This window comes from Wolffia australiana, chromosome 10, assembly GCF_029677425.1.
Source record: "Wolffia australiana isolate 7733 chromosome 10, ASM2967742v1".
NCBI lineage: Eukaryota > Viridiplantae > Streptophyta > Magnoliopsida > Alismatales > Araceae > Wolffia > Wolffia australiana.
In genome coordinates, this window is record NC_135844.1 from 242,510 (window position 1) to 256,425 (window position 13,916).

A 13,916-nucleotide genomic window follows, 5' to 3' on the forward strand; every position below is an offset into this window, starting at 1 on the left:
AATCATTCTAAAAATAAATTTAAACATTTTCTGCTTGAAAACATGCCTCTATAATCAGTTATTGAATAATGTTTCTTTAGGCTTGATTTCTCAATGAAATCGTCAAAATTTGTACTTGTGTCGAAATAATTCATTGAAATGTACACTTTATGGGAATCTTGATGGAAGATTATTCAAGTATCTTATTAGGACCAAATTGTTGATGTCAACACATGGTCAACATATAGTCATTCATAAATTAATACCCAAAAAATTGTGTATACTGAGGCACTTTTATGTAGATGGAAAAAGTTAAAATTACATGATATTAGAGCATTTCACATCAACTGAGTACGTAAAACTTAAACCTTTAGGCCAAAGTTTGAATTTTCAAATTGATGTCTTCCACTTGTAAATGTTAATAATTTTTATGTTGGCTTGACAGAAATGATGGAAAAAAATTTCGTCTACTCACATCCATGTCCTTCAGCCGTTAACCTGTGGTGGTGTTTTTATTAGAATTAACAACTATTTTGAATAATAAATTTCTATCAAAATTTACAAAATTATTCTATGAAATTTGCATAAATTAGGTTAATTATGAAAAATATTTTTTTCATTGTTTTATTGAAAATTTAAAAACTTTTCACCATTTTGCTTTTAATAAATTAGATTAAATTCATGAAATAAATAAAAAAAGTCAAAAAATAGAAATTAAACCTAAAATTCACTTATCCAATACTTGCTCCCTGTAAATTTGGCCCTTGCTCCTGTTGTGGTCGTAAGGAAAATTATAAATATTGTTGCATAAACTAGAGTCCTTAAATGACATAGTTAACCCCCCCTACACGTCACCATAGCTTACTTACTATAGGAGATTTGGAAGGGGTGAAATTCTTCTTGTTTTGCAGGAACTCCCATGTGCGACTTGGATATCATGCAACAAGTCAAGCAATGGATACGGCGTACACATCACCTTTTACCACCTCGTGCCCGCAGCTCAACCTTAGCCTGCGACCTCCTTCGATCTTGGAGTATCCCGATGACCTTTGCCCCCATCCGCATTCGACTATAGATTGTTTGTTGGCACCCACCGCCAAGTGGCATCCTCAAGCTAAATGTAGATGGTGCGGCCAAAGGGAACTCGGGGCTTGTAGGGGGAGGTGGTATCCTACGGGATCATACATGGAGTATTAATTTCGCTTTCTCCTATTTTTACGGCATACAAACTAATACAGTAGTCGAGGCCATGGCGATACATGATGGTTTACTCCTATGCGAGGAACGAAACCTTCACCATATCGTCATAGAATCGGACTCACATATATTAGTTGACATGCTTCGTGCAGACAAATGGTCCCAGTAACGACTGCAATACGTATGGCTGGACGTCATGCGGTGCTGCCCCCACACAACTAGACATGGTCGTTCTGTTCTTTTGGTGCGAATTTGTGCGAATTGTTAGTTTTGTTCAGTTTTCGAACAAAACAAAAACGAATTCGAACAGAACATCGAACATAAGCGTGTTCTGTTCTTTTGTTTGCTTTGTGCGAATTTTAGTCTAATTTTGTGCGAATGTGCGAATCTGTGCGAATGTGCAAATTTTGTTTGTTTTTGAAAAGAAAAAGAACATAACAAAGAACAAGGGCCTGTGTGGTTCTTTTGTGCAAATTTTATGTTTGTTTCAAACGAACAGAACATAACGACCATGTCTACACACAACTAGTATCCGTCACCAGCTGCGCGAGGGAAATCAGACAGCAGATGCCCTTGCCAACCACGCGGTACACACACAAACCCCCTCCACCCTTTTCATTTCTTGGCAGACACTCGCTTTGATAGCTCGTGGACGCTATTACGTTGAACGCCATCGGCTTACTGGCCCTTCGTACACATTGCACACTGTCGAAGGAAGGCACGCGGGAGTGGCAGATAGCATGGAGAGCTTGAGGCGGGAGAGCTCACCCTCTCGCCTGATAGTTCGTCAAGTCGCGCACCTCCACAATGACATCTGTGAACAATGGGGCGGCTATGCACTCCACACTTTTGCATTGCGATGAGGGCTCCCCCAACTCCTGCTGGCACAAGTGACCATCTCTCGGCCTTCACTAGGTAACACCTATGTACCTTTCCCTTCATGCAACATGGGCGTGGGCGAGTAGGGTGCGTATGTAATTAGGACATGTATGCTCACTCCACACCCAAAAACAATAAAAACACTACATTTTATCAATAAACACCCCTTGGGTGGCGTCCAGGGCATGGATGGATCGGTCTATGGGCACAATTGTAGGGTTGGACATACTCGGCACCATGATTTTGCCATAATCGAAAAAAAGTTATTGTGCCACTATAGTTATTAACTAGAATGATACATGGGCCTAGAGTGTCACGTGCAGATGTAAAATATAAATAGGGAAAGGGTACCCATTTTAGGCACACACGCTAGCTAGAGCTAGGCGCAACCCTTTTATTGATTCTAATTTCTTCACTCATCTAAGAAGAGAGTCTTCATGGTACATATGATATGATGAAAAGGTCTACAAAGTTTTCAAGAAGAATTAGAGAAAAAATGGAGATCCAAGAGAAACCTGATCGCTTGGATACTTCTAGAGGACAGAGCATGTGAATGGCTTCAGAGCAATCTCAAAGTGAGCAAGATGATGAAAATATGTGTGGCCGAAAACCCAATTACGCATTCCACATCTCGTTCCATGTTCATTAATACAACATATTCATTATAATGCACGTGTGATGCTTATAATGAAGTCCATGAATACATGATCAAACTTAGTGAATTATAATGAGATTATAATACGGAGATCACCAGTCTTTAAGCATGTGTTCCAAACATTTCTATTCGAAGGATACGTGAGAAGGACATCGAAGTATCTGGATAGAATAACACTATCTAGCCTCACTCATATGATGAGTATCGCCAGTCTCATAGTCATTAGTGTGGAGACACTAAAGATAGATAGCGGGTGCTCTTTAGTGGAAAACGTTCACTGAATTGATACGTACAAATCCCTGAATGGTATTATACCAAACTGTCAATCAGGTCGATTCACATCACGGTTGTGTAAGTGGTCCTTAGACCTAAGACATCAAAGACGTCTTGTGGACAGACGGTTGTACTTTGACTATGGCCAACAAGTCTCTAATCATGGGATTCTAAAAAGTCTTAGTCTGGGTGCATAAAAAATTTCACGAAGACGATTGAGTGGTCAAGATGGGATCGTCCACCCTCGGTATAAGAGGTGACAACTCAAGGAAGACGATGCGACGAAGTGCTTGGACAAGGCAGTGAAATATCAGAGAAGAGTTCTCCGATGATTTACGAATGCATGAATACTAACTCGGATGACAGATTAGGGTTTGACAATTAACCATACCCTAAGTCGTCCAAGGAGCGTCAAGTGGATAAGGGATTATACGTACATGGTAACCGATGACGAACATGTTCCATGATGAGTCGATACACCTTCCTTTGTATCTTCTAGAGCATGACGTGCAGCTTGGCCCACCACGTGTTGGAGACTAGACTATCGTTTGGGTTAAATCGATCCGACATTTATTAATCTATATGATAATATAGTTGACTAATCTGGAAGGCAAATAAAGTTTATTGGACTACTAGAGTCGTTACTGGACTAATACATGGGCCTAGAGGATCACACACAAATGGTCTTTTGGACGTCGGAAGATATACTTAAGTTTTGGAGTTTTTTTATGAAAAATACCCACTTAGTTTAAATAGGGGAAGGGCATGAACGAAATTCACCCATGCCAGAATTGTTCAAGGGCCTTTTCCCTTCTCCTCACTTCTCTCCACATCCCCTCTCCATACCCGATGTGATCGAGATGGCGTAACGACGACAACGGAGATGAACGAGGTTGTTAAGAGGTGGAGGAGATCGGACGTGATGCAAACCACGTGGATATGTCTAGAGGCTGCATACTTGAGCAGCTTGACTCGTCTTGCTCTGGGATCCATTAAATCACGGATGCGATCCGTGCAAAGGTACTTCATTTTAATGTTTTTTATGATGTCGTCATGATTCCGTTACGTGTCTTCCACTGTGTGGAATCTTTATCTTCTTCCAGATCTAGGCCTATAGAAACCAACAAAAATCACAGCTGGAAAACGTTTCCCACAAAGTGCATATGATTTTTTTGAATTTAAAAATTGATTTTGAATCGATAAACGCTTCTATTGCATAGAAAAATCAGTTTTCTATCATTCAACCAAGGCACCAGAACTGGACAAGGCTTTGACATAGTATTAGGGCCATATTTTACATTATAATAGCCTGATATCATATCAGATAACAATCATATAGAAATCTGATTATAAGACTTTAACACATATGTTTTTACTCGATGTTCATTGTTACACTAGCATATAAGATTTGGAATGATGTTTCTTTATTTTTGATTTTTGAATGAAATACTGAATATTTGTACTAATCTTGAAAGAATTTATTGAAATGCCCACTTTAGTGGAATCTTGATGGAAGATTACTCAAGGATCTTATTAGGATCAAATTGTTGATGTCAACACATGGTCAACATGTGGTCATTCGTAAATCAATACCCAAAAAATTATTTGTTTACCAAGACACTATTATGAAGATGAAGAAATTTAAAATTACATGATATATTAGAGCATTTCCCATTAACTGAGTTTTTCAAACTTTCCCATCAACATTTCCCATTATTGAGGCCAATGGTTGAATTTTCAAATCCATGACTTTGACTTGTAAATGTTATTAATTTTTATACTGGCTATATAGAAATAATGTGAAAAATGTGATCCACTCGTATCTATCTCCTTCAACCTTTACCCAGTGAAGGTGTTTTTAATTAGAAGTGGCTACTATTTTCAATAATAAATTTCTATTTTTTTTCCAAAATTACCTATGAAATTTGAATAAGTTAGGTTAATTAGGATAAATATTTGTTCACTGATTTAAATTTTTCATAATTTTCACCAGTTTGCTTTTATTAAATTAGATTAAATTCATGAAATAAATAAAAAAAGTCAAAAAATAGAAATTAAACCTAAAATTCACTTATCCAATACTTGCTCCCTGTAAATTTGGCCCTTGCTCCTGTTGTGGTCATAAGGAAAATTACAAATATTGTTGCATAAACCATAAGCCTTAAATGACATAATTAACCCCTAGTTTCTGGTTAATCATGGCTATTATTCATGTAGTAAGTAAATCAAGTCCATCGACAAGTGTAAATTGCAACACCTTGTATTTTTCAACAGATTCTTAGGTTGAAAAAGTGTTCATTTATGACTCTGATTTTTTTTTAGATCATGTAATGGAGTTTAAATTTCTAGGGGAATTATTATAATATGTGGACCTCCATCAGCCTCTTTAAGTTCTCTATCACAATGTTGATAATTGTCCTCAGGGTCTGAAGGGGTGGGGCAGATCAAATGAAATATTTGGTAATCCAATTTGTTACTTGAAATGTAAATTTATGGGATGCTTTAAACAGATCGATCTATTATTTTTGAATATTTTTTTAATTAATTATAACACTCATTATTTTAGTTGGAGCAACAAGCTTCATAAACAGGTCAAATACATTTTATCAAATTTTAAGAATAGTTATTTTCTTAAAACTTAAGTATTCCACTTTGTTTTCCTCTTGTCACTACTGTGAGATAAGATCAAGAAAATACTACCCCACAAACAGAAAACCCATAGTCTGAGAGAGAATTCAAGAAAATTAGGAGTACATCTTAAAACCTACAGATTAATGAGCACAGGATAAGACTACAGTTGATAAAATGCATGACATTACCCACTAACTAGGCCAAAAACGAGAGAATGTGAGGAGAATATGAGAAATTAGGATTATATTTTAAAACGTAGAGATTAAGGAGCACATAATAATACAATATTTGATAAAATGCATGGCATTACCCACTAACTAGGCGAAAGACGAGAGAATATGAGGGGAAATTCTTCAGGAAAACGACCACCAAGTCATTTTCTTGAAGGGGAGAAAGAGCAGGCGCCGATGGGGTCTCGCTCTGGGTCATGGAGTTAGCGGCGTTACGGGCTCGGAGTTCTCTCGGCGGCGCCTGCGGATGCACCGCCTCGCGCCGGAGAAGGAAGCCTCCCCTCTCTTCCTCATCTACCGGCGCCTCTTCTTCCATGGCCGCCCTCTTCCTCCCCTTCTCCTCCTTCGCCGGAGCTTTTCCCCGTCTCCCGACCACGACCCAGTTCCGGGCATCCTCGCCGCTCTCCGCCGCTGCGCCACCGCCCGCGGGGCGAAGCAGGTGCACGCCCGCTTGGTCATGGCCTGCTTTCCCGGCGAGAACAGCCTCCTCTTCAGACTGGTCGAGCTCCGCGACCGCGCCTACGCGTCCTCCCTCTTCTCCCGCCTCTCCCGGCCCGACAGCTTCGCCTTCAACGTCATGATCCGCGGCTCCGCCACCGCCTGGGCCGACTACCCCGCCGCCCTCGACCTCCACCGCCGCCTGCTCCGCTCAGGCGAGCGCCCCGACCGCTACACCTTCCCCTTCGTCCTCGCCGCCGCCGGCCATCTCCTCTGGCCCCTCCACGGCGGCGCCGTCCACTCCTCTACCTTCAAGTCGGGCCACCAATCCGACGCCCACACCCAGCACTCGCTCATCACCATGTACGCCAGGTGCGGCCGAATCCTCTGCGCCCGGCAGGTGTTCGACGAATTGCTCGTGAGAGACTCAGTCTCCTGGAACTCGCTCATCTCTGGGTACTCGAGGCTCGGCTTGGCCGGGGACGCCGTCGAGGCCTTCCGGCGGATGACGGCTTCCGGGCTCGAGCCGGACGACATGACCCTCGTCAGCGCCGCCGCGGCTTGCGGCGATCTCGGTGATCTGGCGCTGGGGCAGCGGCTGGAAGGCCTGGCCGCGGCCAGGGGCGCGGATCTGAATTCCTTTCTGGGCTGCGCCCTGGTCAGCATGTATGGGAGATGCGGCGACTTGGACGCGGCCAGGAGGGTGTTTGATGGAATGTCGAGCAAGCATCTGATCACCTGGAACGCCATGATATCCGGGTAATTGTCCTTGATTGAACCCAAGGTTTGCTTCTTGGGTGTTGCTGGATTGAACTCGTGCGGAATTCTGTGCAGGTATTCGCAGAATGGGCTGGCGAGGGAGGCGATTGCGGTGTTCAAGCTGATGCAGGAGGCGGGGACGGAGCCAAACGAGGTGACGATGGTGACCGTGCTCTCGGCGTGCGCCGCGGCGGGGGACGTCGCACTGGGCCAGTGGGTGGACGCCGTGGCCTGCGAGAGGAAGCTCGCCGGCGACGTATATGTCGGCACGGCGCTGGTGGACATGCACGCCAAGTGTGGGAACCTCTGCCGGGCCGTGCAGGTGTTCGAGGGAATGCGGGACAGGAACGTGGTATCCTGGAATGCCATGATCTCTGCGCTGGCCTTGCATGGGCGCGCTGGGGAGGCGCTGGAGCTCTTTGCGCGGATGCGGGAGGCGCGAGCAGCCCGGCCCAACGACATCACCTTCGTCGCCGTGCTGACGGCCTGCGTGCATGCCGGGCTGGTGGCGGAGGGCCGCCGCTGGTTCGGAGAGATGGCGGCGGCCTTCGGGGTGGCGCCGCAGATGGAGCACTATGCTTGCATGGTGGACCTGCTGGCGCGGGCGGGGCGCGTGGAGGAGGCGTGGGAGTTCATGGCAGCAATGCCGGAGAAGCCCGACGCCGTGGTCCTCGGTGCGCTGCTGGCGGCGTGCCGGACCTGCAAGAACGTGCTGGTGGGGGAGCGGGTGGTGCGGCGGCTGCTGGAGCTGGAGCCAGGCAATTCAGGCAACTATGTCATCTCCTCAAAGATGTATGCAGGGTGCAGGAGGTGGGAGGAGTCAGCCAGGATCAGGGGGCTGATGAGGGAGAGGGGTGTTGCCAAGACCCCGGGGTGTAGCTGGATTCAGGTGGCTGGACAGGCCCATGAGTTTCGCTCTGGCGACGCGCTCCACCCGGACTCTGTCGAGCTGCACAGGGTTCTCCTCGCTCTCTTCAAGGAGATGAAGCTGCATGGCTACGCGCCCGACCCCAACCTCCCGTAGAAATATATTATATAGCCAGGGCCCGGGGGGAAACGTCGGTTTCCTCTGAATGCAAGTATGATTTCTCTCTCTCTCTCTCTCTCTGAGTGTCTGTCTCTTTCTCTGTCTCTATTTCTCTCTCTCTATATATATATATCTCTGTCTGTGTCTCTCCTTTTCCCCCCTATTCCTTGCTTTTCCCTCTCCCTCTCCCTCTCCCTCTCCCTGTCTCTCTCCCTCCCTGTCCCTCTTCCTCTCCTTCTCTCTCTCTCTTACTCCTCCCTCTCTCTCTCTCTCTCTTTCTTTCTCTCACTATCTCCCCCTCTCTCTCCCTCTTCCTTTCTCTCTCTCCCTCTCCCCCTCTCTCTCTCCATTTACTGTTCTATGTATGGAACAGACCCAGTGAATCTGAATGGTGCTAAAATGTGAAATTGTCTCCTCTTACAGTTGTCTGGCCAGAAAGTAACAGCCACCAAAGGACATTCAACGGTCTAAATAGTATGAGAATAAAGGAGGGAGAAGAATAACTGGCCTCAGCTGGTGGGGATGGCGCACAGTAGTGAAGGTCATGCATACACCTTGCCGTGAATTCTCTTGTGTTGAAGGTGTGAAAATGAGTGCAGTAGTGGCGCAGAAAATAAATGATCAATGAAGGCACAGGATAGCCAAATTGATGTTGGCTGAAATCATGAGGTTGCGATTGTGGTGCTGGCAATCTGCTGGGAGGAGGGGTCAGTTGTGTGAGTGGATAGAGGTGTGTGTTGAAGGATCACAGGTAGGAAGGGGAAGAGCAAGGAAGAAGAGATGAGTATGGAAAACAAAGGAGGGAGAATGACTTGAGCGAAACAAGTTCCTATGGACTCAATCAGAACGTCGGATGATAGAAGGCCAAGCCTTATTTATAAAGTGTCCACAAAGGTTACTCAGATATTTCTCATTCATTTGAGCATCCTCATGTTCTCTATTTTTTGTCCTTGGTGACATGCCTGGCCTTTGAACATCGTCTTGGGCGTCTTGCGTCAACAACATCGGTGATTACTGGATTTGTCTATTTTCTCCCTTCCCTTGAATCTGTTGATAATGGATGTGCATAGGATTCCTATTGGGTTCTCCTCAAGTGGCATTGGGGCGTTTCATTTCCGGGTCACTTTGGCTCAAATTTTCTTGCCACAAACAATGGGTTATCCCCTTCTTTTGTTGTCTCAACGCTCCAGGACCTATGATCCTCTTGAGATATTTTTACTTTACCTACATTATGAAGCGGACTAACGGATCATATGGAATCAAAACCAAAATCATGTTGATGATATTATCACCTTATGAAGGGTCGAATCCACAATTACTGGGCTTGTCATTTGAGTAGTGTTGAGCTGGTCGGACATCCAACCCCTCAGCATATCCACTCAGTTCTCAAAACATTAAACCTCCTATTCATCTTTATGAACGTTGCCTCTAGAGATCCGAGTCTATCCAATCTCCTCCCCTTTTAACCCTCACAATGAGACTTGCATGGGTATCTCTGAATTGCATGTCATCTTTCCTTATTTTATGATTAATTGGGTATTTTTCATAAGTGATCCCTAAATAATACTAAATGATGGGGCATCCAATAAGCATTTTGCTTGTGACCGTATAGGACTATGTACCAGCCTAGTTTATAAATTTAAGAACCCAGTAACCATTACTATTAAACCTCAATTTATTAAAAATTTCTGACTGACAAAGGCAAATTAGGATGTTTATCGTAATAACATTTGAAATTATCTAAACTCACTCACGTATGTCTAGGGGTGAGTGAGGTCATCTCCACAGGGACTGGTCTTTAGAGATGGAACTTATGCTTGAGTTAGGATTAGGAAGAATAAGATGATAATACAAATAAGAATATGAATTAGTTATATAATAAAATAAAAAGTGATACAATAATAATAAAGAGAGCAATAAAAAGTGATGATTGGTACAAATAAGAAATAAGTAAATTTGATAAGTAATAAATAGAGCAGGGAAGAGAGAAAAGGAGAATTAATATGTATAAAAGATAAGGTTTTTTATGTTATTTCTATTATTTTCATTTTTATAGATATTACAGGTTGTGAATACATACGATGATGAAATCTATTTCTAGGGGAAGACATTAAGATATGTAATGGAAAAGTTATTTTTAGATTATAATTAAGATATTAAAGTAATAATCTTGGGAGAGATTAGTGATGAAGGCAAATTGCGTAGTTATTTTTAAATCGTCGATGTAAATTTAATTTGCCTAAAATCAAATAAATTTTATAAAATATATAAACTTACTCAAATGTATAGTGTGAGTAAGGTCGTCTCCACAGGGACGGGCCTTTAGGGATGTATTCAATAATTGGGTTGTTATTTAATAATATCTATTACAGTGCAAAAAACTAGGTATAAGGATTTTATAATCACGCTAGCGTCTGCATATAAGAAGAATTAAGTAATTAGTAAACAGAGGGAATATTAATTTAATACGATAACTACAGAAGAGAGAATATCTGACATTATATATATATATATTTTATGGATACTAAGAATAATAAAGGATTAAGAGATTAGATATTATATATAAGAATGATAGTAATGTACTTAGTGAAGAAGTATGGAGTACTTAATAAGAGTAATTAGTAGTACGAGGGAAGAAGAAGAGTAGAAGTTGATATCTAGGGAGAGAGAGAGAGAGTAAGTGATTATTTAATTATAATATTATCAGTGATTATATAGGTAGAGAGACATATCAAGGAGTAAAGAGGCAGTAACAGTAATTACGAGATAATTATATTAATATAAGATCACCTATACTTATAGAATACTACGTATATAGGTGAAATATTTATTATATAATTACTATATTTATTTTAAGATGTTTTTATATGTTTTATATTTTTTCTATGTATTTTTATAGATTTTTAAGGGTCGATTTAAGGGAGTAAAAGGTGATTTAGTCAAACACCTTGAAGGTATAGGACCAAATTCCCAATAGAGGATCAGGAATAGGGAGAAATTGATTATATATAGTTTTTATATGTTCGACAAATGCAGTTCAAAAGTTATATAGAGGAAAATTGGGGTAGAAGAGGCAGTTCTATCGAACGCCCCTCGGGTGTTCGACAGAATGCCCGATAGAAGTCCATTAGGTGAGAGGGATGAATATATTTTTAAATTGTATAAGATTGATAAAATAAAACTTAGGCAAATCGAAGAATGTTCATCAAACACATGAGGTGTTCAATGAAATATCACAACGAAGTCGCAGTACCAAATTTCAGTCAAAAATCAATCACTAAATAGATTGAATTAGAATTAAAGTGTCTATAATAAGTGAAGACATGAAAATCAACCAAAGAAACTCATAAAATAACCTGAATCGCCCTGATTCAAAGAACTAGAGTGGCGGCGCCGATCGCCACTGCTGAGCTTCGGTTTAGGGGTTCCCTGGCTTTTTTTTTCCCCTTCATCCGTGTGCAAATCTAAGCTGCTTCAGAACTTCTTCGGCTCCTTCCTTGCTGTCCACAGCCGTCGGCGCTGTCATGACGTCGCAGCCTGCTTCCTAACGCAGAAGGGATCTCTGCCGCCGAGGGCTTAAGGTAGAAAGAAGGATGAAATTGGGGCTCGCAATCTCTCTTTAAAGGGTCCAGAGAGACTCTCTCAACCCCTCAACGGGAAAGGATTGGTCCAATGGCCCTGCATGGGCCGTTGGATCGGCCTGTGGTCCCCTTGTTGGCGGCCTCCGCCGGCCGATCGATGAGGACAACAGCTAGGAGTGAAGATGGACGGGATTGCCCCCCCACCTTCCAATCCCCCATTCGAATGGGTTTAAAGGCTGCGATCAAATCGCAGCTGTGGACCCATTCATAACTCTGTACCTTGCCCCGTCCACATCAGCATCAACATAGACAACCTTTTCAGCTGCCTCATCAGCCTTCCTTTATTCTGATTCGTCCACCAAGGGGTCCTGCTTCCGCTTCATCCGCGACAACCAATCAAGGCCCTTGAAAATAGAAATAAAAATATATTAAATATGGAGGATAGATCTCATCCGTCTGACCTTGTGAAAGAAGATCAGATGGATAAAATCGTATCCGCCTATTTAAAATGAGCCCAAAATGACACGGGCTTCGGGTCGGGTCAGCTCGAAGCCTGGTCATGGTTTTTCCTTTAAAATGTAATTGGATCGCGGCCCGTTGGGCCGCGATCCGTTGGTCACTTGATGGCCCAGCCAGCTATGAATCTAAAATAGGTCATGGGATTTCAATCCCATATCGGAAATATTTAAACTCTGAAGCGCTATATATTCTTTGAAATGTATTCTCAACTGAATTAAAATCATATACCTCTTGAGTGTGTGATCTCGACTATCACTATGGGCTTGAGTAGGCCTGTCTGATGGCCTCTTTGTGGGCTGCTCTGTGTGACCTATCGAGCAACGCCCCTTGCTGGCTGCGGGTGGGCTTGAGCACCTGCTCGTCCTCCTGCGGCCGGCTTGGGCGCCGATGCTCCTTGTCGGCCCTAGCTGGCCCAATAAATCCAATCCTTTATATATATATATATATATATATATATATATATATATCCTGCAATAGCGTAGCTAACAAATTAAATAGAACATTAGAATTTAACCATGTCTCAAATATTGGATTTTATTAAGAAATTCTTGAGTATGTTAAACATGTATAAAAATGACATTAAAATGCAAATGTTTATCACTTCCTCTGTTTAGTGCATAAAATACATTATTCCATAAAATTGAAGATATTACACGTGAAATGTTCCCAAAATGACTCTAAAATATGTATGATTGCAAGTCACATTTTGGGTCTATCAGGGAATATTCTTAGCAGGGAATATTTTTAATATTATTATGTTAGTTTTGCTGATAGATAGGTTATGTGTATTATAGGAGAGCTAGGTGAAGTAACTAAATGAGGATTAGTTTTTAGGGAGATAGAGAATAGTTATACTTTATTTTTAATATAACATAAGGTGAGGAATGGAGAGGAAAGTGAGTAATAATGAGATAGATAATAAGAAGATACTACTTAAGTATATATATTGATGAGGTGAAGGTATATTATATATATGATGGGATTTTAAGATATACATAGACAATGAGACAATTTATTTTAATTTTAGGAGAATATAGGAAATTAGGTTGGGAGAGAGGGGACTAGAGCATAATAGGAAATAAGAAGAGGGGGTTAATGTTTAATTATATGAATTAATATAAGATGCTGGAGAGTAGACTAATTTCTAGAATATGAGGCAGATCAATTAATATATTTCAGAATTATTTTATGTTATTTATATTATAAAATTGAAGATAAAAATAATACAAAATCAGCAAAAATGCAGATGGGGCACGCAAAAAATGCCTCAAAGAGGATACTACTGACTAAATTCAAATCTGAATGTGATTTTTAACTGCTACTGATTGAATTTAATTCACTTACTAAAAATACAAGGTAGAAATCAAAAGAAGAAGAGATCAGAATGTGACCCTAATTTCTCTGGGCAGGAGAAAGGGGTGCCTATTGTCGTCTCCTAATGTCAGTATGCTTCTCCAAGTGCTCTTTTTTTTCAGACATGATTTGGAACTCCCTGAAGCTTCCTTGGCACCTTCCTAAGCTGGTTGAGTGGTCATAGAGTTGTTACTGTTCTTGATCGACTGAACAAACTCTGGACGTGTCTATTATTGTCTTTCCCATTCTTGATCAAAAGATACAGAAATATAATGAAAATAGATCCTTTTAAAGGCTGAGGAAAGGCCAATTTAGGCTGTTGGTGGCTCAGGTGGCATCCTCATGGTCCCAAGAAAACCTTTGAAATTAAATATTTATAATAGTTCATTTCTCCT

The 13,916-nt window shown here is 41.7% G+C and overlaps 1 protein-coding gene across 1 annotated transcript; it reads left to right on the forward strand.

The window, feature by feature from the left end:
* The first annotated feature begins 5,965 nt into the window (after positions 1 to 5,965).
* On the forward strand, positions 5,966 to 8,223 carry LOC144708607 (Pentatricopeptide repeat (PPR-like) superfamily protein). The gene is made up of 2 exons (XM_078582011.1): positions 5,966 to 7,041; positions 7,117 to 8,223. The coding sequence occupies exons 1-2, from the start codon at positions 6,092 to 6,094 to the stop codon at positions 8,063 to 8,065; spliced, it is 1,899 nt and encodes a 632-aa protein (XP_078438137.1). The 5' UTR covers positions 5,966 to 6,091; the 3' UTR covers positions 8,066 to 8,223.
* The last annotated feature ends 5,693 nt before the right edge of the window (positions 8,224 to 13,916 follow it).

Coding starts and splice junctions, on each gene's coding strand:
- LOC144708607 (XM_078582011.1), top strand. CDS start 6,092: ATGCACCGCCTCGCGCCGGAGAAGGAAGCCTCCCCTCTCTTCCTCATC. Junction 7,042..7,116: donor TGGAACGCCATGATATCCGG/GTAATTGTCCTT, acceptor AATTCTGTGCAG/GTATTCGCAGAATGGGCTGG.